At 35.5% G+C, this 23,384-nt stretch overlaps 1 protein-coding gene across 2 annotated transcripts; it reads right to left on the bottom strand.

Annotated features, from left to right (window-relative positions):
• Positions 1-470: 470 nt before the first annotated feature.
• On the bottom strand, positions 471-22,870 carry LOC132067584 (protein DETOXIFICATION 14-like). 2 transcript variants are annotated; one of them, XM_059460855.1, is made up of 6 exons: positions 22,520-22,870; positions 2,276-2,820; positions 2,091-2,177; positions 1,936-1,992; positions 1,616-1,854; positions 471-1,006 (listed from the first exon to the last, which is right to left on the bottom strand). In XM_059460855.1, exons 1-6 carry the CDS (start codon positions 22,823-22,825, stop codon positions 735-737), a joined length of 1,506 nt encoding a protein of 501 aa, XP_059316838.1. In that variant the 5' UTR covers positions 22,826-22,870; the 3' UTR covers positions 471-734. The 2 variants fall into 2 exon arrangements, with proteins under 2 accessions (XP_059316838.1, XP_059316839.1); XM_059460856.1 differs by lacking the exon at positions 22,520-22,870 and adding an exon at positions 4,245-4,725.
• Between the last annotated feature and the right edge of the window lie 514 nt (positions 22,871-23,384).

Here is a 23,384-nt window from a genome sequence, read left to right as displayed (position 1 = left end):
GGCCTGAATCTGGATTAGTTATCTGGGTTCCAAATACCAGATAGTTATAAAAAATAAATAATAAGCCACTTATGAAATAACAAAAAGCCTTCAAATTATTTGGTCTTTGTGGACTAGTACTAACTAGCATATGCATGATTTTGCTCATTCGCAGGCAATTCTTCATACACTACTCGACCGAGGAGTCTGAAGTCAAACCCCCATATGTTGTAGGAGTATTTATTTATTAGAGAAATTTTTGTAAGTTTTTCATAAAAGTAGTTTAAATATGAAAGAATTACGACTTCCATAGTTATGCCACATTTTTCTTCTTCTTTTTTTCTCATGGATTCCGATCCTCTTCTTTTTTCAGTGTTAATTTTTTTGAAATATATCACTATTACAGATTGAATTGGACATCTTGTCAATAGCTTCAATGTTAAGTTAGTGAAATCGTCGCAGTGAATTAGGTATTAATTTGACAATATTAATTTCTGATTGAATCTCTAATAATATATCTCATTAGTGTTCAATTGTATAAAAAGTATATTCCTACGGATCGTTCAGTTTACCGTCACAAGTTGCAAGAGAAATAAAAAGAGTGTCATTTACTAAATACCTGTCCCCGAAAAAAGGTGACAAGCGGCAAAAATTTCACTAAATTGGAACCTCTCTATTTTCTTTTAGTTCAACCTTCTGTAACTCCTTCAAGACTTTCAACAGTGTGTAGTTGAATTCATCTATAGGCCTCTCAATTACATCAGCCTGTGATCAATAGATAATTTTTCATCAGCAAGAAGCCTCTCCCTTGCCATTGCAGCTTGTTTTTTCCAATTTGTGCAGCAAGTGATCACAGAGAGTAGAATAGTCTGCAGAGCTGCACCAGAAAGTATGCCGATCCACAACCCTTTCCCCCGAAAATTGAGCCAAAAAGCCAATGAAGCAGCAGTAGGAATTCCACATAGGTAAAATGAAGCAAGATTGACATAGGCTCCGATATGCTGCCAACCACATCCCCTCGCGACACCTAGAATGTGCATAATACCACAATTAGTCATACACCCGTCTTGACCTGTAATCTGTTAGTGGCAGATTCAACAATTTATATATACGCATGTTAAGAAAGAATTCACCAATATGCATCGTACAATTTTCTAGCAAAGGGAATTCAATTGAACCCCCTAGGTAAATGTAGCTCCGTCACCGGTATTTGTTACACTTGCTTGTAGTAACTTGATGTGGAAAAAGTCTAACCAATACACAGTCAAACCTCTCTATAAAGGCGTTGTTTGTTCCGCTATTTTTTGGCTGCCACAGCGAAAATGCTGTTATAGAGAACATATAATATAACATAACATGAAAAATCGGTTCCAAAAAATATTTGGCCGTTATAGTGAAATGTTGTTACAGAGAGGTTTGACTGTACAGAGTACAATTTTCCGGCAAAGGGAATTCAGTTGAGCCCCTTTTTGGTAAGTAATGTGGCTCTGCCACTGGTATCTGTTACCTTTTCTTGTAGTAACTTGATGTGGAAAAAGTTTAACCAATATACATGGTACAATTTTCCGGCAAAAGGGATCTGAAACTCGTAGGTGTTACATTTTCTTCTAGTAACTAGATGTGGAAAAAGTCTAACCTGAAAGGATTCCTTGCAAGCTGTCAGTTATGACCGATAGACATAGAAGAGGAGCCATGCTTGCAACATAGTCCACGACTTCCTTCTCGTTGCTGAAAATGTAGCCAAATACGTTTCGACAGGCAAATAGAGTTGTGCTTACTAATATTGTCTCTGTGGCTGCTATGAGCATTACAGAAACCACGGATACACGAGCTCCTTGAGGATTTCCAGCTCCTAATTGATTAGAAACTCGAGTGCTGAAAGTAAACAGGAAGTTCAATATCCACATATTTGAGAAACAACCCACATGGACGTGAAAAGTTGGATTAAATTCGTACCTTACAGCACCAGAGAGACCATATGGAATTGCATAAAGGGTTGAAATGGTGTTCAGGCTGCAAAATGGAATGTCACAATAAATTAGCAATTCTAGGACCTTTTAGATAATATTACTAACTGAACCAATCATTTACGAGAGAGATTCAGAACATGCCATATGGATAGCACTGAAGTTTCAAGTTGGGGATTCGGTAATAGCCCGGATAGCAAGATAAGCAGCTCAAATGACCACCATTGAAGACTACAAAATACAACACGTAGCATGAATTTTGTCGAAAATACATGCGAAAAAAGTTTAATTAAAATATTAAAATAGACGGAGGGAGGTCGCGGAAGTACCAAATCATGATGGTAGAAGGGATAGCAAATCGAAAAAACTCTCCCATTCCCGTGACGATCTCCCATGACATTGGTGCACGGGTTTTTGCACAAGCAGAATTCAACCTCATGTACGAAGCAAGGATTATGACATTCAACCACATCGATATACCAATAGCCACCGCCGCACCAATATTACCTAAGCCAGAGTAAAACACTAGCACCCAAGACAACGGTATGTGGAAGCATATCGTAATGCAAGAGCTTATGAGCATTGGAGCAATCATAGTTTGCATCTGAAAGTACCGAACAAGTGCCTGAAGATTTGCATAAGCAAAGAGAGCAGGAATAAGCCACTTCATGAACTTTCCGGCTTCGTGAGAAATCTGAGGATCTTGCCCGATGAATGTAAGCAACTTTCCCATATATATCCATAAGACCGTGAGAGGAATGCAAACAATGAAGAGAGACAAAATGGCTGTATATGTTTGAGTACCAAGTCTTTGGTATTGCTTAGCTCCGAAAGCCTGTCCGCAAAGGGTTTCTAGTGCACTGGCCATTCCTAACTACACGGCACATTTAAATTTTAGTCAGTGGAGAGGCACAAAAAATGGTTAAAAATACAGTTATTACTACACAGTTTGTTCATTTATAAAGCAAAGAAAAACTTATCAGCTCTATTTTGTGGAAAACCAAAGCTTGTTAATCACACTAGAATTATAACTATGCCCTCTAAGTTGAAAAAATAAAACAGTAAAAAAAAGACTGCCTTTAAACTATAGTTCAAACACATTCTTATTCTTCTTTGGTTTCTCCTTGGCCTTTACTTATGTTTTACCTTAATCCCATTCAATTTCTCTCTTCATGTGAAGACTAAAAGCTAGAGAACAAACAAAAAGGGAATAACCAAATTGAATCTATTCAACTAAATACTTTATATCTTCATTGCTTAAAGTTTATACAATGCCTGCTCAACACCCACCCCACCCCCCCCGGAACCCAAAAAAAACCCACTTCTTCCCCTCCCTACACACCCACAAAGACCATTTCTATTCCTGCTGATGCTGAAACATAACAACCTCGCAGACATCAAAATACTGTAGTAAGTTCCCAAAATTGTAAACATAACACATTACAAGTTACAGAAAGAAGAAAGAGTTTAAGTTTTATCCACTCGATATGTATTATAGACCGAGAACCTGCTACAACCAAGATTAAATTCCCGATAGTGTACAAGTAGACCAACAACTATATGTAACTAAGTCTAACTTATAAACATCGCCTTCGACAATGTAATAATTTTTAACACTATCAGATCACCTAAAGCATATATACAGATAACTCCCCATAAAAAGTGAGATTTGCATCTTGAAAATAAGGCGTGTGACCTACTATAAAGGTGAAAGTGACCTGACAATGAGTGTATATAGGTTAAACTCTATGTAACTTTTCATGTTAAGCCTACTATAGTTTCCTGAAAACCAAGAGTGTGAACCTAACACTTAAATCCAAATACAAGAAATACAAGAAACAACCATAGATGGGAAGTTTACACTATCAGGTCACCTGAAACATATAGACAGGTAACTTCCAATATGAAGTAAAATTTCTAAACTTGAAAATAAGACATGTTCCCTATAAAGTATAAAGTAAAGGTTAACTCGACAATCGGTGCATATAAGTTAAATTCTATGTAACTGTAACTCTCCATGTTAACCTACTATAGTTACCTGGAAAATAGAGTTTGAACCTACTATAATTGGTCAAATTGCACTTATATTGTCAGCAGGGACGGAGGTAGAAGCCCGTGCTTTTGCCCAAACAGTATAATTGTCTTAGGATATTCATTTAATATTAAATATGTACAGATTAAATTTAGAACTAAATTATTGCTTGAAGTAGTTCTAAAATCCAGAACCAATAAAGTAGAAATCCCGACTCCGCCTGTCCATGCACATAACCAAAGAAAGGATCATAAATAGGTACTCACAAGAAAGCTGAAACCAGTGACTGCAGCAAGAGAAAGAGCAAGGGCAGTACTTGAGAGAGAAAGTTCACCCAAATGACCAACCATCATTAATGATATAACTTGCAAGAAGTACTGTGAAAGTGTCACTGCTATCATTGGACCAGCCAAATAACCAACTTCTTTTGCTTCCTCCCAAATTGCTTCCCATCTCAATTCAATACTACCCTTATGATTTTTTCTTTCTTTCAATAACAATCCTTCTTCTATATTCTCCATAAAAAAATAAAAAAATAAAAAAAATAAAAAAAAGGAGTCTTGAACTTGTAAAAAGATCCCTTTTGGAAACAGATTGTGAAAATTCAAGATTTATACAAAGGGAGAGGAAAGCAAAGAGACCCCTTATGAAAACACCTTGTAAAGAACCCTTTTTGGAAAAAGATTGTGAAAGAACTTGAATTTTTATGAGAGAGGAGAAAACAGAAAAGAAAAAAGTCAAGTTGGGCGGCAGAGAAAGACAACAAGTTTGACAATTTTGTTATGGAATCTGCGACTTTAGTAGCACAAAAAAAAAAAGTTGAATCAAACTAGCACAAAAAAAAAAATATTAGTAGGTTTCACGCACGAATTTCGTGCGTGAAGGAGGCCTTCTGTTTTTTTCTTTTCTTTTGTGTTACCTTTCCAATCACGTTTTTTTTTTCATACTTTGGGCAAAGATTAGTCATGTTTCAAAACCCAAAATATCAATATTTTATATAAAACTTAATATCTTTTTTTTTGCGTACAATAATATCGGCTCATTACATCAAGTCCACCTAAACGTTTGGATCGTCGTTTTAGGGGTTCTAAAGTGCCCCGAAGTAAGTTTTGAAACTTGTCATATTTATAGGGTTTTGATTTAAGTGTTTTATTATATTTGAATGTACAAATATAAATATTTGATTTAATAATAATTCATCCAATACGAGAGGTTTATACTAATTAAAAAATACTTCATTCCATTTAATTACAATACTAATTTAAAGCAATACAATAATAAATTACAATAACAATACAATCTTCAAGTTCTAGAGGCTCTATTACTTCGAGATGTGCTTGTACTACCACGGCCTTGTTGCTCACACGAACGCTTGTCATGGCCATATTGCTTACATGTAGAGCACTTGCGAGAGTAAGTTCTTTCACTAACATCCATTTGATTGGGTCTACGACTCTGTGAGTTAATGCCCAATTTCCTGATGTAATCTTTGTTAGCAACTATCGAAAACGGCTCGTTGGGCCAATAAGCTTCATTACCAAGTGGGTGGAATTGGCCGGAATATGCTCTAAGGTAACTGTGGACCTTGTATTCCCCCGCCACATAATTTGTTACCGTTTTTCTCATTCTCTCGAAGCACTTACGATGACGATGAGAACACGGCGTGTGGTACGTTTGCCACTTACCACAAGTGCATGTTCTTGTTGCCTCGTAAACGGTATGCACGTTTCCACCCTTACCGTTGTAATAATCCGTCCTAACTTCATACACATGTTGAATTGGGTCATACTCGGTCATTTGGTGGCGCTCACATTTTCTATAATGCTCCATAGTTTTGAAGGGCTTTGGCATCCATGTCCCGCCGTCGGCTAATATCTCTTTCGCTTGTCCTAACCACAAATCGCTCCACCACCCGCTTGAAAGTCATTCTCACCATTGCGGTGACAGTAGTCCTCGAGCGATTTCGCAAGCCATTGAAAGACTCGAGTTTGTTTGTTGTGGCGTATGCCCCGTGTTTTGCCTCCATCGGCATGAAGCGTCCATTTTTTAACTTCGAGCTTCATCAACCAAATGTCTGCGGGTTCACTCCGCTGATCGATCCATTTTTGCGTACCCATTTTCGTTGTTGATGCTCCAGCGCAGCCCCCACATCAATTTGTTTAGAGTGCCATTGTGAAACGTTGATTGCAAATTTGTCTTCAAGTGCCTTAAACAATAGCGATGGTAAACAAAAGGGAGGAGTTTGCCACCCGGTAAATTATTCATATTGTGCAATATGCCTTTATGACGATCGAGACGTGACACGCATATGCGGTACGATCCTTAATAACATGAGTTTTCAATCGGGTCAAAAAGATCCCCCATGTGTCGTTGCTCTCGTTAGCGGCAATTGCGAAAGCAAAGAGAAATATTGATCCATTGGCATCCATTCCTATTGCAATTAGGAGCTTGATGTCGTAGGCACCATATACATGCGTACCATGTACATGGATATCACCGGTCGACAGAGCAAAACCATCAATGCATGGTTTGAATGTCCAAAATACGAAGTTGAAGATTTTACCCTCTATAAGCTACCACTCTACAACAGTTACATGATTAAAATGTTGTAGAGCTGCCATATACCTTGGCAGCGATTGAAAAGAAGTATGCCAATTTTCAAAGACCATCTCAAAAGCGCGTCTACGCCCGAGAAATCCCTTTCTGTTGCTTATAGTTTTACTATATACGGTTTGAACGTTTCGAATACAATCTTTAATGGGGAACCTGCACAAGTTTAAACAAACAACATTTAGTAATGATCTTTCAATTGATATAAGACATATAATGTACTAGGTAGGATAAATTACCTTGGCGTTTCGGCGATGTCTTTAAGTAACACTTGAGCAATCATGTTTATATCTAAATTATAATGATCTGCTCGATTTTCTTCCATATCACAAGTGTGTCTTTCGCGGAATTTTGTGATAGCCCACATACCATCAGGCTTAACAATTCCCCGAAGCAACCACTCACACAGCCTTGATACCGTCGTCTACAAACTAGTCTCCATATCTTTGTGTTTGACTGATCAACCTTAAACTCCCTCATGTCCTTCAAACAATAAATTTTGACAACCCGTTGCAATGCTTTTTTGGATGCGAACAACATTCCCTTTGCAAGGTAGCATCGATCTTTGTTGAGATCCTTTGGTTTAATCCAGATTTTTAGGCGACTATCATAATCTTCTCTTGTGAAGACAAATGCATCATCACGACCCTGCAGGCTGTCAAGATAAGGGATATTGTTAAAATACCACTGAATTGGGCTTTCACAAGTTGGGTTTTTAGCCATCGATGGTGGTACGTGGTGGTGCATTGGTTCTTGTTGGTTTTGGCTTTGAGGAATATTGTTGGTCATACCAACTTGAACATCATCATCATCGGTTACCTCTGCATTATTAGCTATTTCATCGTCATCACTTGATGATGACTCATAAGAATTAGGAAAATCTTTATTATTAAGTGCATTCATCCTCCTACACGAAAAGTAACATATTTTAAATACCAACATCATATATATATATATATATATATATATATATATATAGATAATTTAATATCAAGGTGATGAACTTACTGTTGTTCATAAGCACTGTCATGGTGTGGAGAATGATCAACTCCACCGAACTGAGAGGATTGACCAACATCCATATTTGGTACCCTTTGGCGAGTTTTGAGAATAGTTCCTATAAAGATTTGAAAACTGGTTATTTACCAATTCATACAACAAACACATGCTACTAATAAAACTTACCAGCGCCTCGTACGCTCCTGCAAGAGCTACATATCCCAGGCCATCTGGACGACGCCTAGAGGGTTGCCGATAATGATGCGAGTGATCCGCATGTACCACTATGTACACATGGATGGGAGTGTCATGTCCGGACCACCGCTATGCTCGCCATCCTCGCATCCCAACTCGGACACGTGCTTTGCGTATGGAGTCGCCATGCATCATCGACGCCCGCACGCTCGTCCCTCGCATAGTGGTCATGCTCCCAAACCGTAGCCGCGGGTATATGCATACATACCCAAACCGCTCGTAACACGCAGTCGGGCGCATGATACTCAACGATATCCATATGTATCAATGGACACCGCGACATCCACATGTGCTGACCAGCCCTACAAAACGCCGGCAGCTCATCCGAAATATGATCATACGGCGTCCATATAAAAGCCTGTAAAAATAATTGAACTAGTTAACAATAAAAGACTAAAATAGTAGCTATGTGGTCTAGCGTGTGGATCTAAAATATGAACACACAGTCTGCGCCGTCATGCGGTCTAGCCGATCCCCAAACGGGAGAAGGTCGTGGTGCGTCTCCACACGTCGGCGTACGCCCGCGACCATCTCCGCGCGTATGGCATCGGCACGGTAAGATAGTCGGCGGGAGGGTGAGCCGGTATGGGGCCGAAAAGGTCTCAACCTAGTCCGCACCCATATACGATATAGTCATTTAAAAAATATTTTATCGGTCGTCATTTAAAAAAATATATTTTGTGTTTAATTACACACACTTAAATATATTTTGAAGGAGCGAGCAAAATGCGGGGACCTCTACCCTCGTGCCCATAGAACATCGGCGAGAATCCTCGATACATGTAGCCCGGCACGGCGGCGCCCAACTATAACATCCTATCTCGGCGAGATCGTCGATATACCGAAGATACCTCGAAGCTCATATGCGAACCGAAGTGTTCGGGAACGGGATGGCCCCAAATATGATGAGTAGGTATAGACGCGCGTGTCGGTCAACATCGGCTGAGGCTTGTCCTCTCCAATCGGATCTTTGCGTGTACGCTGAGGCGCAAGTGAGCGTAAAGGGCCGACAACAAAAGCCGACTACGGCCGGAAATATGACCGTCCGGAGCCGTGAGCGGCCCACGGTGAGCCTAGTCAACTCATCCCGATAAGGCGGCACACGGAGGCTCCTCGATATACAATGGGCGTCCATCAACACCGTAGCCCATAAATGACCTCCACATCACCGAAGGGTAATGGTAGCCTCGCCGTGCGGAGATGAAATGTGTGCGTCTCCGGTTGATACCTCTCGATCAATGCCGTCACTAGCGACCTATCGTGCGTGCCGACCAACTTCGACGCACCGGTAGATATCGCCCCGCGTAGTATATCCAGGACACGAGGATGTGGGTGGCGAGCAGCTAAGATCTCCCATGCTGAGTCCCCTAACCGGGTACGGACACGAGACTCGGTACAAGCGGGTCGGATGTCCATATATGTTGCGACCTATGCTTGGGCTAAAGATACAGTAACTCTCGGTCGAAGGGCCCCGGACCAAGAGGGTGGTGATCCATCTGTTTTACGCATTTTAAATCAATCATTAACAAGTAGTATTAGTTATGTAATCTTTTATCGAAAATTTTATTAAGGATTGTGGTGACCCATCTGTTTTACGTATTTTAAATCAATCATTAACAAGTAATATTAGTTATGTAATCTTTTATCGAAAATTTTATTAAGGATTGTGGTGACCCATCTATTTTACGTATTTTAAATCAATCATTAACAAGTAATATTAGTTATGTAATTTTTTATCGAAAATTTTATTAAGGATTGTGGTGACCCATCTGTTTTACGTATTTTAAATAAATCATTAACAAGTAATATTAGTTATGTAATCTTTTATAGAAAATTATAGTAAGGGTTTTCAATCCTAAGCTACGGGTTATGAATCCTAAACTACGGGTTTTCAATCCTAAAATATAAAGATAAGTCAAATAATTAACAATTAGTTAGCATACAATTAGTAGAAATAATTAATAAACAATTAACTAACTAATCAAATAATTAACAAGTTATTATCATATATTTAATAAATAAACAATTAAGTAACTAATCAAAAAATTAATAAATTATTATCGTATATTTAACAAATAAACAATTAATTAACTAATGAAACAGTTAAGGAATTATTAACAAATAAACAATTGGTTTAACAAAAACTAAATAAATAATTAGCCAGTCTAACAATTGAAATAGCTAGTCTAACAATTAATAAATACTTAAGTCGCTAATCGAACAATTAACAAATACTAAATAAACAAGCAATAAATAATTAACAATAGATAAACAAATTAAAAAAAAATAAAAAAATGGCGCCCCAACGGTCAGATACGGACGCCTAAAAAGCAAAAAAAAAAATGCGCAAAACGAATAATCCACCACAGTTACACAATGACCATGCTTAGGGTAATAATATATTTAACAATGTAATAGAAAATTCGTAGTGAAATACCTAGATTGAAGCTTTTTTTGAGTTTTTGAAATGGGTTCTACGCCGCTCTATTCCGAAATCCAACCTTAGAAACTTGTTCCTACACTTCAATATACCAAGAATATTGAGTTTTGGATTGAAAAACAACACGAAAATAGCGTTTTGAGGGGGTTGGGGACCACTGATTCGGGTTTAATGGCGGGTGGGGGAACAGATCGGATCTGTGGTGGGGAAGGAGGGGTCACTTTTTGTTGACCCATTCGTGCGTGAAACCTACTAATGTTTTTTTTTTTTTTTTGTGCTAGTTTGGTTCAACTTTTTATTTTTTGTGCTACAAAAATCGCGGATTCTTTTGTTATGTAATGATGCTAGTGGTTTGTTAGTATATGGTGTTTGTTAGTCTTGCTGACTGTTTCTTGGATTGTAGTTTGGCTAACTAAAGTACTAAACTAATCTATTTATGGTGCTTCTCAAGAAGTTCATGAGGTATTATTTTCTTATCGGAAAAGGCTCAAATATGCCATCCAACAAATCGGAAATGACTCATTTATGCCACTCGTCAATAGTTTGGCTCATTTATGCCATCGAACTATAGGAAATGGCTCATTTATGCCACTCATCAATAGTTTGACTCATTTATGCCATCGCCGTTACCAAAATGACTCATCCATGCCATTTTTCATTAACGCCAGTTTTATAATACCAGATATGACACGTGGCCTCCAATTAGAGGTCTACGTCGTTTGATTAAACTAACCCAATTTTAAATACCAAATTAATAAAAAATCCGATCCATACACCTTACCCACCCACAACCATAATCTAGTTGGAAGTCACGTGTCATATATGGTATTGTAAAATCAGCTTTAATGAAATATGGCATGGATGAGTCATTTTGGTAACATGCGATGACATAAATGAGTCAAACTATTGATGAGTGGCATAAATAAGCCATTTCCTATAGTTCGATGGCATAAATGAGCCAAACTATTGACGAGTGGCATAAATGAGCCATTTCCGATAGTTGGATGACATATTTGAGCCTTTTCCGTTTTCTTATCCTTTTCCGTTTTCTTATTAAAGGGGTACTACCTATTACTTTTGATATCTTCGTTATCGATTTTGATTTTAATTTTTATGATATCTCACTGTAAATGGTAAACATAACACATTATTCGGTCTTCTTCTCCTAATATAAGGTGGAATTAAAAGAGACTTTTGAGTTATGGATGTAAGACTCAAGTTTTAAAAATTGGGTTAAAGGGACTTCATCTTAATGAGGCTAGACTCATTTAAAAGCCAAGTTTTTATATACCCTTAACAACAACAACAACAACACCTAGTGAAATCCCACAACGTGGGGTCTGGGGAGGGTAGAGTGTACGCAGACCTTACTCCTACCAAGGTAGTACGGCTGTTTTCGAAAGACCATCGGCTCAATAGAAAGCATAAAAAGAGGTCAGATAAAGCCAAAAAATTCAAAGCGATATGGAAATGAAAATAACGAAAGCGACTAAGCCATGATAAAGCAGTTTGCAAAGGGCAGTAGCTATCACGTATAAAATAAGATAATCAAAGTACAGGAAATAACAGATAGTAGCAGAAATCAAAGCACAAGAACTTATATCGCGATAATGCGATAATGCGCTAATATGAAAGAATAAACGATACTATCTACTAGTCTTCTACCCTAATCTGAGTGCTCCATACCCTCCTATCTAAGGTCATGTCCTCGGTAAGCTATAACTGTGCCATGTCCTGTCTAATCACCTCTCCCCAATACTTCTTCGGCCTACCCTTACCTCTTCTGAAACCATCCATGGCCAACCTCTCACAACTCCGCACTGGGGCACTATGTCTCTCCTCTTCACATGCCCAAACCATCTCAGTCTCGCTTCTCGCATCTTGTCTTCCACCGAGGCCACTCCCACCTTGTCCCGGATAGCCTCATTCCTAATCCTGTCACTCCTGGTGTGCCCACACATCCATCTCAACATTCTCATCTCGGCAACTTTCATCTTTTGAACATGAGAGATCTTAACTGGCCAACACTCCGCCCCATACAACATAGTCGGTCTAACCACCACTTTGTAGAACTTAAATATTTAACCACCAAGTTTTCATATACTGTTAAGTTTATTTAATTTGCACAAAGGCCCATATATAAAAGCATCTTTTTACCCCCAAAAAAAAAAAAAAAAAAACATACGCTTTTTTTCTTCTCTTCATCCTCTTTGCAACAGCGCCATTTTCTTTCCTCTTCATATCTTCTTCTTCTTCTTCTTCTTCTTCTTCTTCTTCTTCTCTCTTCTTCTTCTTCTTCTTCTTCTTCTTCGATCTCAGTTCCCAAATAAAATTCAATCTCACCTTCTACTTTTGCATTTGAATTAGTGAAGAAAATTTTAAAATATTTAAATTAATGTATATTATCTGTGGTGCTTGGTTCTTGAATTTTTTTGTCAATCCAGTGTATATTACTTCAAAAAAGATGGTATTATGTCTATTCTATGAATTTAAGATAAAAAATTATTTCAACATTCTTCATTTGTATGTTTTTCAGCTATGGTACATGTTTAAATTAACTAAGATATTTAAACAATTACAAAGTTCCTTACACAAAGAACTTGGACATGTAAGTTTTACGTTAGGTTGTTTAAACAACCTTGTAGTTGTCTTAAAATAAGTATATTTTTTTACACAGAGAACCTGCACTGCACATATAGGCTCCATGTATATATATTGTTTAAAGGGAAAAGTGTTCAAAACACACTCTAACTTTGGCCGAAATTGCTATAACACACTCCAACTTTGCGGGAGTCCTCCCCCCCCCCCCCCCCGGACTATTTTTTTGTGTATTATTGAGGGTATTATTGGTGACGTGGACTCAATAATACCCAATATTGAGGGACTCACTTTTTTGTCCACGTCACCCAATAATATCCTCAATAATACACAAAAAAATAGTCCAGGGGGGTCATAGGACTCCCGCAAAGTTGGAGTGTGTTATAGCAATTTTGGCCAAAGTTGGAGTGTGTTTTGAATACTTCTCCCTTGTTTAAACAACTTCTTCTTGTTGTTTTCACAAATATCCTCAGAATATCCTATGATTATTTACACAAAATACTTTGTCCATGTGTTATAACTACATTATAAATCTAGTGCCATTTGAAATTTTTTGAGAGATTTCTTGAGAGCTCTTGGAGAAAAATACCTCCTCATACATGAGGAAAGAGAATATAAACATTCAATCGGGAACAAGAGTCCAACGACTAGTTAACATTACGTTTATTGAATTAATGATAATTAAACATCAACCGATTTTTACTAGTAGATTAACATCTAGTTAATGCGTATTTATTAATTTATTCATAATTGAATATCAATTTAGTAAAGTAATGAAGAATTAAATGTAAGTTAATGTAAACAACCACATATTGTTTAACGCAATCAACTTGTGATTGTTTAAACAACTCACTCGTTGTTTAAACAATTCGTAATTGTCTTAAACAATAATGAGTTGTTTGCGATAAATGTACGGTTATTTATTAAAGGGATAAGGCACTGTTACCCCCCTGTACTATACCCAAAATTGCTACGACACACCTTACCTTTTCTTGAGCCCTATTACCCCCCTAAACTTATTTAAAATGGAATAATTACCCCCCTAAACGCTGATGTGGCAAGGAGAGTGTGTTTCACTCTCTTTGAGAGAGTGAGAAACATAAAAAAGGGGAAAACTTAATTTTTTTTTTTCTTAAAAATTGCATTTTCTTAAAATTTGAAAATAAATATAGTCTTCCACATTTAGTTTTAAAAAACGGGTTTTCCACATGTTAAGAAAATAATTAATTTTTTCAAAATTTTATAAAATTCAGTTTTTTTCACATTTTGGCAAGAAAAACACTTTTCTCTCGGATTTTATTTGAAAAATAAAAGTGTACTAAGAAAAGAAATCATGAAAATCAAGATTTTTAAAGACATTTTAAAAAATAATCAAGTTTTCCATATTTTTAACAAATCCATTTTTCCATATTTAAAAAAAAAAATCATTTTTCAGTTTTTTTTTCTTTTTCAAAAACGGGTTTTAAAAAAAAACAAATTTTCAATTTTTTTTTTTAAAAAGGGTTTTAAAAATCATTTTTTTAAAATAAAATTCAATTTTTTAATCCATGTTTTTAGTTTTTTTTTTTTTAAATGGGTTTAAAAAAAATCAAATTTTCAAATTAAAAAAAAAACGGGTTTTAAAACTCATTTTTTTTAATGAAAATTTAATTTTTTATTTTTATTTTAAAAAAAATTAACACGTAAGCTGAAAAAATTAAAAAAAAAAGAAGAAAATAAATAAATACACATGTGGCAAGGAGAGTGTATGTCACTCTCCCATATGAGAGTGGGCATCAGCGTTTAGGGGGGTAATTATTCCGTTTTAAATAAGTTTAGGGGGGTAATAGGACCCTAGGAAAGGTAAGGTGTGTCGTAGCAAATTTGTGTATAGTACAGGGGGGTAACAGTGCCTTATCCCTTTATTAAACAAAAACATGTTGTTTATTTATTTATTCATAGAATCACTCAATTAATTTTCACATTATCACTAGATGAATACGTTATTGTTAATTATTAGTAAAAACGCTCAATGATGTTTAATTGTAATCAAATCATTAAGTTAAGGTTTAGCTATCGGTAAAAATGACTCGTGCGATGTTCGATTATTATAGAGTCAATAAGTTAGCATTCGATTATCAATATAATCACACAACTAATGTTCAATTATCATTATATCAATAAGTTATTGTTAAATTAGCAGTCTAATCACTCAACTAATGTTCAATTCTGATCAAATCAATAGGTTAAGGTCAACCTATATGTAGAATGACACGTTCGATGGTCAATTATTATCAAGTTACTAAGTTAATGTTCGATTATTCATAGAATTACCTAATTGTTGTCATTCAAACTGATCTTTAATTTTAATCAAATCACTACGTTCAGGTTGACCTATATGTAAAATGACTCGTTTGATGTTCAATCGTTATCAAGTCAATAAGTTAATGTTCGATTATTTATAGAACCACCTAATTGACGTTCAATTATCACTATATCAATAAGTTATTATTAAATTATTATTAATAGATCCACTCATTTGATGTTCAATTCTAATCAGATCAATAAGTTAAAGTTAACCTATTTGTAGAATGACTCGTTCGATACTCAAATGTTATCAAGTTAATAAGGTAATGTCCGATTATTCATATAATCACCCAACTAATGTTCAATATCACTAGATCAATAAGTTATTATTTAGAATCACTCAACTGATGTTTAATTTTCATTAAATCAATAAACTAAAATTTAACTATTTGTCAAATGACTATTTTGACGTTCAATTATTATTAAGTTAATAGTTAATTATACATAACATGACTTAATTGAATATTTATTTAATAATAATTGAATGTCAATCGAGTGACTTAATGAAGAACTACACGTAAGTAAATGTAAATAACAAATGGTTGCTTGAACAACTTCTTCTTGTTTATTGTAAACAATCAGTGTCTGTTTAAACAACCATTGATTGTTTACTATAATTTACAAAAAAGTGGGTTCTTACGTAAACACCATGGTACTGTCCGAACAACTTCTTGTTGTTTATCGTAAACAATCAGTATTTATTTAAATAATCAATGATTGTTTACTACTAATAATTTACAAAGAGTGTGATTCTCATGTAAACAACATGGGTAACTTCTTGTTGTTTATTGTAAACAACTAGGGTGCGTTTAAACAACTACACATTTTTTAAATAATTTGTGGTTGTGCAAGCAGAATTTTAAGTCAATAAACCACAACTTTCATCTCTAAACAGCTACATGTTTTTTTTGAAAAATACAACAACTAAATAATTTTTTTTCCAAATTTAAATAGATGCATATGGACATGAATTTTGTCTGCTCTCTTTGTAAATGTACCCTAGGATCAAAATCTAAACTTGCAATGGTTACATGCGTAACCAATCACAAATTAATTAAATAACTCGTGGTTGATTATACATAAAACCTGAACTTGCAAAGAGCCCATGTAAACAGACACAATTTTTTTAAACAACTCGTAATTGTTTAGTACACAAAATATGAATTTGCACATGTTGCAGACGTAAACAACCATATTTTTCTTAAACAACTTAAGGTTGCTTATACACAAATCTGAACTAGCAAAAGTTGCATGTATAAACAACCACAAATTGTTTAAACAACCATGAGTTGTTTACATACATAGTTTGAATTGCAACAAATTGCACCTGTAAACAATCACATATTCTTTTAAATAATTTGAGGTTGTTTATACACAGTCACGAACTTGCAAACACTTCATGTGTAAATAGCCACATAATTTTTAACAATTCATGATTAATTATTTCTACATCGAACCAGAACTTACAAAGATTTCATGTGTAAACAACCACAAGATTTTTAAGAAACATGCGGTTGCTTATATATAAAATTTCTGTCAATTCAAGTTCCATGAATTTTAAAAATTATTCATATACTATGTAGAACAATATAAACAACCACCGAATTTCGTAACAAAAAAAATCATGTTTGTTTAAACATAGAACTTGAACTGGCACATATTCTATACATATGTAAGTAATTAACAACAGGTTTCTTAAACAAATTGTTGTTGCTTATAAATGGAACATGTGTTAGTTCATGTTCTTTTTAGGGATAAGGCACCATTACCCCCCTGAACTATACCCGAATTTGCTACGACACACCTTACCTTTCCCTGGGCCCTATTACCCCCCTAAACTTATTTAAAACGGAATAATTACCCCTAAACGCTCGATGTGGCAAAGAGAGTGTGTTTCACTCTCTTTGAGAGAGTGAGAAACATAAAAAGGGGAAAACTTAATTTTTTTTCTTAAAAATCTCGCATTTTCTTAAAAATTTGAAAATAAATCTAGTCTTCCACATTTAGTTTTAAAAAACGGGTTTTCCACATGTTAAGAAAATAATTAATTTTTTCAAAATTTTATAAAAATTCAGTTTTTTTCACATTTTGGCAAGAAAAAACATTTTTCCAGTATTTTATTTGAAAATAAAAGTGTCCTAAGAAAATGAAATCAAGATTTTTTAAGACATTTTAAAAAAATAATCAAGTTTTCCATATTTTTAACAAATCCATTTTTCCGTATTTAAAAAAAAAATCATTTTTCGCTTTTTTTTCTTTTTCAAAAACGGGTTTTAAAAAAAAAAAACAAATTTTCAATTTTTTTTTTTTTTTAAAAAGGGTTTAAAAATCCTTTTTTTAAAAGAAAATTCGAGCTTTTTAATCCATGTTTTTAGTTTTTTTTTTTAAATGGGTTTAAAAAAAATCAAATTTTCAAATTAAAAAAAAAAAAAAAAAAAAAGCGGGTTTTAAAACTCATTTTTTTTTAATGAAAATTCAGTTTTTTATTTTTATTTTAAAAAAAAAATTGACACGTAAGTCAAAAAAAAAAAAAAAAAAAAAAAAGAAGAAACAAATAAATACACATGTGGCAAGGAGAGTGTATGTCACTCTCCCATACGAGAGTGGGCATCGGCGTTTAGTGGAGTAATTATTCCGTTTTAAATAAGTTTTAGGGGGTAATAGGACCCTGAAAGGTAGGTGTGTCAGTGAATTCGGTATAGTTGGGGGTAACGGTGCCTTATCCCTTCTTTTTATAAACAACTACGAGTTCTTAATGTAACAACAACTTAAGGACGATTTTTATCTAGATCAATCAAAATCACATCCGAATGATCTTAAATTTTGTATTCAACCTCTAAATATCATTTTAACAATTTCAAACAATACCCACTTCAAATCAACACAAAATCAAATTTGAAAAATCAAATCTCCTTATAACACAATATTCATAGGTGAATTTTTAACAATCCCCAAGAACTCTTATTCAAAAATAATAGTATATATTTTCAGATCTAAAGAAGAAGCTGCAGAAAAAGAAGAAGAATAAGAGAAGGAGGAGGAGGAGAAGAAAAGAAAAGAAAGAGATCGTATGAGAGAGGAAGAGGTCGTATGGGGTTTTTTTGGATTTTTTTTACTTTTAATTATTTATCCTAAACTTTTAAAAATTCTAATCTAGCCCCCTTTAAACTTAATCAACCATGTAAAATAAAAAAAATAGAAAAAGAAAATGAAATTCCTTATCCTTCATTCCATTCATTCCACTCTGAGATCTCCCTTTTACCTCATTTTCCAAAGTGAGAGTGTGCAGCTGAAGCGGACAGCACTTGGTTGACATCCCTGCTTACTTGTTTATTATTTGCTCCTGGTTTTGCTTTTATTTGCACTTAGTTTATCTCTTATTTTTCGTAAATAAAATTGCTTTGGAGCCCATTGTGGTAATTAAATTTTAGGCTGCTGTGTACTTGTTTTTTTGCTTGGGCAGCTTTATGTGAACGTGGGCCCACTTAAATTTCTTTACTCTTCTGCATCCTTTTGGATTACTTCTTGGTCATGTGGGTTCCATAGGTATCTTGCATTTGGCAACTTTTAACAATTTCTCAATGGTAATATTTGTGTTACCCAAAGGACAAAGGAAATTTTCAGTAGCAATTTTTAACGTGCTCAATTTTTTTCCTTTTTTCAGCCTAATGTACTTTATTAGATTTATCTAATGTTCATGAGAGTGTTTTCCTTATGATTGTAGAAAAAAGTGTTACAACTTCAAAATAATCCCCATCTAAACATGCTTATATTTTTTAGAGAACTTTTCTAGGACACACTTTTTTTTAGCAAATATCACAGAAAATGTGAGAAAATTTTAAATTCTTAATTAGATGATTTACTCTCACACAAATATATTTTAGATGACAAGTTTAAAAATTATTTAATCAACACTGCTTAGAAAATTAAAATTGTGAGTGCATATTGTGCACGAGCTTCTTCCCACTAGTAGTTACAGAAGAAAGAGTTTTAGTTTTATTCACTTGTAACACCTCGTAAAATCCGTACTAAACCGTATTCATGACTCAGGAGGTTAGAAACCCAAGAAGGAGAATGTTGAATCGAAAATATGTTTCAGTTCAGAAAATTATGTGTTACGCTTCAAGGAATGGCCGGTAACATGTGTTACGGCCCGTCTCTCATATCGTAACAGGCACGCTTGGAAAATCACCGTCTCGTAACTTTTGGACCAAAGGACGGTTTATCGTTACGAACCGTAACACATGTTACGGCCCATAACAGGTGACCGTAACCTAACCTCCAAACTAAGTTGTTCATTGGAATTTTGGCCCATGTTACGGTCCAGTGTTACAGACCGCAACATGTGTTACGGACCGTAACACGATCCGTAATCTGCCGCGACTGAAACGTTAAAAGAACGGGAATTCAGTTTTATTTCATTATTTCCATTCCTCTCAAGCCCTAACACGAAAACCCTCTCCTCTCAACTTCTCCAAGCATCAAGGTAAGCCTCTTAACACTATCCTATGTGAATTCCATTAATTTCCCTCGAACCCTAAGTAGAATCTCATACTCTTAACATAGGGTTTTCAAGAAAACCCAATTATAGGAATTCAAGACCAAGGGTTAGGATTCTCCTTCCAAGATTAGATTTTTGTTGCAAATTGGAACATTACCAGTTATGTAGACGCTACCCACGTGTGGGAACATCCTTGTTCTTCCCCATGTTTCAGTATTCCATGTTTATACACACTAGGTTTAGGATTCTAGGTATACTCATGATAAACCCTAGACACTTGAACCATAATATATTATATTGTCAGTTATAATTCCGTTGGTTAGTCTTAAATTATTGTTTTGGTGATTGAGACTCAGTTGGTAATCTATGAAAAACCCATAATTTGCATCCCATGGGTTCTATAACACAAGTTATGAGATAATCCCTCTAGATCAAAAAAAGAGTCCACTTAGCCATTTGCACACCCCTTAAAAAAATACTAACTCCTAGACAAAAATAGGCAATTTGACTAAACTACCCCTAATTAAATAGGCATTGGGATTTGATCATATAATATTTAATAGGGGCAAATATGAAAAAACAAGGTTAATTCTTTCTTGATTTGCTAAGTGGACTCTTTTTTTTATCAAAGAAAAAAGGCCAAGTGGACTCTTTTTTTTATCCGGAGGGAGTATTATGCTTATTTACATGAAAAGCTTGTATATATGTATTTGTTGTCATGTCTTCATGTATCCATGTTCATGTTAAGAATCAGAAATCATGTCTTCAGTTACCTTTCATGTTCGGGAGTTGTATTAATACCGAGAAGGCTCAGATAGCCCGAAACTATGTATGCCAATGTAGGATAAGGATCGCTCCGCCCAATTAGGACGATTCCTTCATGTTTTCCCCATTGAGGGATTTTGGATCCATTCATGTCATGTTCACGTCTTGTACCCCGGCAAGGTACAAGATGGCTTAGCTGATCGGGTAGAGATCAGACTCCACGTTTCTCCCCGTGGTGGTTCATGTCGGTATTACAGTTATTATCATGTTTTCATCTCTCGATTACAAATTATTTCATGTTTTCAGTATTCATGTTCATGATCGGTTTCAGTATTCGGTTTCGATGCATGTTTCGGTTTCATATCTATATATTATGTGCACTGCTATTTCTCTCATGTGTTCACATGCCGCACATTCAAAGTACTGACGTCCTCTTTTATTGCCTTGGGAGCCTGCATTTCACGATGCAGGTACTGATTTACAGGACGACGCCTCTGCTCATTAGGATCTGCACATACCACATTATTGGTGAGCCCCATCTCATCCGGGGTTTAGATATTGTTCTTCTTTATTTGATTTTGCATCTAAAGGTATGCTGGGGGCCTTGTCCCAGCAAGTATGTTTTCATGTTCAGACTCATGTTAGAGGTTTCATAGACTAGACAAGCCAGTATGTCACGTCAGACTTTCAGAGTCGGTTAGCCATTTTGACTCAGTTATGATATTATCCGCGTTTATGTTTTAAACTAGTATTTTACGGATTATTATGACTTTATGTATTTTCTTCAAGCCTATCATGTTTCGTGTTATACTTCCGCTCATGTATGCCTCATGATGATTCAGCAAGCTATGTGGTTCGCTCGGTCACATGCAGTCAGGCACCGAGTGCCGTGTTACGCCCAGGCCATGGTACTAGGTGTGACAAAACTAGTGTAAGGCTTGCCTTAGGCGAATCCCACATCGGTTGGGGAGGAGAACGAAGGGTGCTTTATAAGTGTCTGGATACCTCTCCCTTGTAGACGCGTTTTAAAGCCGTGAGGGGCGAAGGCTCCAATGCGGACAATTTCTACAAGCGGTGGCCTAGGATGTTACAGTTGGTATCAGAGCCGGTGTCGGGCCGGTGGTGGGGCAAACCTCAGCGAGGACGCTGAGTCCCAAGGGGGAGGGGGGGTGGGGGTGAGTGTAAGTCTTGCCTTAGGCGAATCCCACATAAATTAGGCGAATCCCACATAAATTAGGCGAATCCCACATCGCTTAGGGAGGAGAACGAAGGGTGCTTTATAAGTGCCTAGATACCTCTCCCTTGTAGACGCATTTTAAAGCCATGAGGCGCGAAGGCTCCAAAGCGGACAATTTCTACAAGCGGTGGCCTGGGATGTTACAGTGACACTGTATATGTATTAAGTATGAGTATGACACCCTAAAATATAGAGCGAGAACCTTCTATCACTAGTTAAATTGCATTGTCAGTTTAAAAATTAATCTACAACTATATGTAACTGAGTTTGGCATACATGTATCGACATTGGCAGTGTAATAATTTTTAACACTATCAGGTCACCTAAAGCATACATATACAGGTAAAACTGAGTTTAACTTATGCACATCAATATCCATAGTAAAATAACTTTCAGCACTATCAGGTCACCTAAAACATATATATACAGGTAAAACTGAGCTTAACTTATATACATCAACATCCATAATAATAATTTTTAACACCATCAGTCCGATAATATACATATATATATATATATATATATATATATATATATATATATATATATATATATATATATACTCTCTATTAAAAATGAGATCTCGCAATCTTGAAAATAAGACGCGCTACCGATTATAAAGATAAAGGTGATTTGACAGTCGGAATATATAAGTTAAACTCTGTGCAACTCTTCATGTTAAGCTACTATAACTATCTGAAAAATAAACTTACTATACCAAGTTAAATTGCACTTAACACTACAGTGTATATAACTTAAATCCAAGAAATAATTATGGATAGGTACTTACAAGAAAGCTGAAACCAGTGACTCCAGCAAGAGAAAGAGCAATGGCAGTACTTGAGAGAGAAAGTTCACCCAAATGACCAACCATCATCATTGATATAACTTGCAACAAATACATTGAAAGTGTCACAGCTATCATTGGTCCAGCCAAATAACCAACTTCCTTCATTTCTTCCCATATTACTCCCCATCTCAATTCTACTAATTCTCTTTCTTTCAATAACAATCCTTCTTCTATATTCTCCATGTTAAAAAAAAAAAAAAAATAGGAGTCCTGAACTTGTACAAAGGACCTCTTTTGAGAAAACATTGTAAAAATCTTGAATTTTTATGAGAGGGGAAAAAACTTGTAAAAGAGACCCCTTTTGGGAAAAGATTGTGGAAAGCTTGGATTTTTATAGAGTTAGAGGGGGAAAAAAGATTCTTGAACTTGTAAAAAAAGGACCCCTTTTGGGAAAAGATTGGATTTTTATAAAGTTAGAAAGAAGAGGGGGGGGGGGGGGGGGGAAGAGTCTTGAAATTGTAAAAAAAAAAAAATCCTTTTTGGGAAAAGATTGAATTTTTATGAGAGAGGAGAACAAATTAAAAAACAAATTGGATTGTGGCGCTGTGGCAGTCTGGCAGAGAAAAACAAGAAAGTTTTTGTTATGTAATGGTTTGTTTGAAGAGGCGTTTGTTTGTCTCTGCGGACTGTTTATTGGATTGTAGTTTGGTTGACTAAAGTGTTAAATTAATCCATCTTTAATCTAATCTTCCTTGCTTCCCACGATGAACATGGGGTATTTTTTAATTAAAGGGGTACTATTACTTTTAATATTTGTGTTATTAATAAATTTTGATTTTAGGCTTTATGATATTTGACTATAAGT

This window comes from Lycium ferocissimum, chromosome 8 (genome assembly GCF_029784015.1).
Source record: "Lycium ferocissimum isolate CSIRO_LF1 chromosome 8, AGI_CSIRO_Lferr_CH_V1, whole genome shotgun sequence".
In the NCBI taxonomy this organism is placed as follows: Eukaryota; Viridiplantae; Streptophyta; class Magnoliopsida; order Solanales; family Solanaceae; genus Lycium; species Lycium ferocissimum.
The sequence above is the reverse complement of the archived record's forward strand: the minus strand, read 5'-3'. Positions and strand labels throughout refer to the sequence as shown.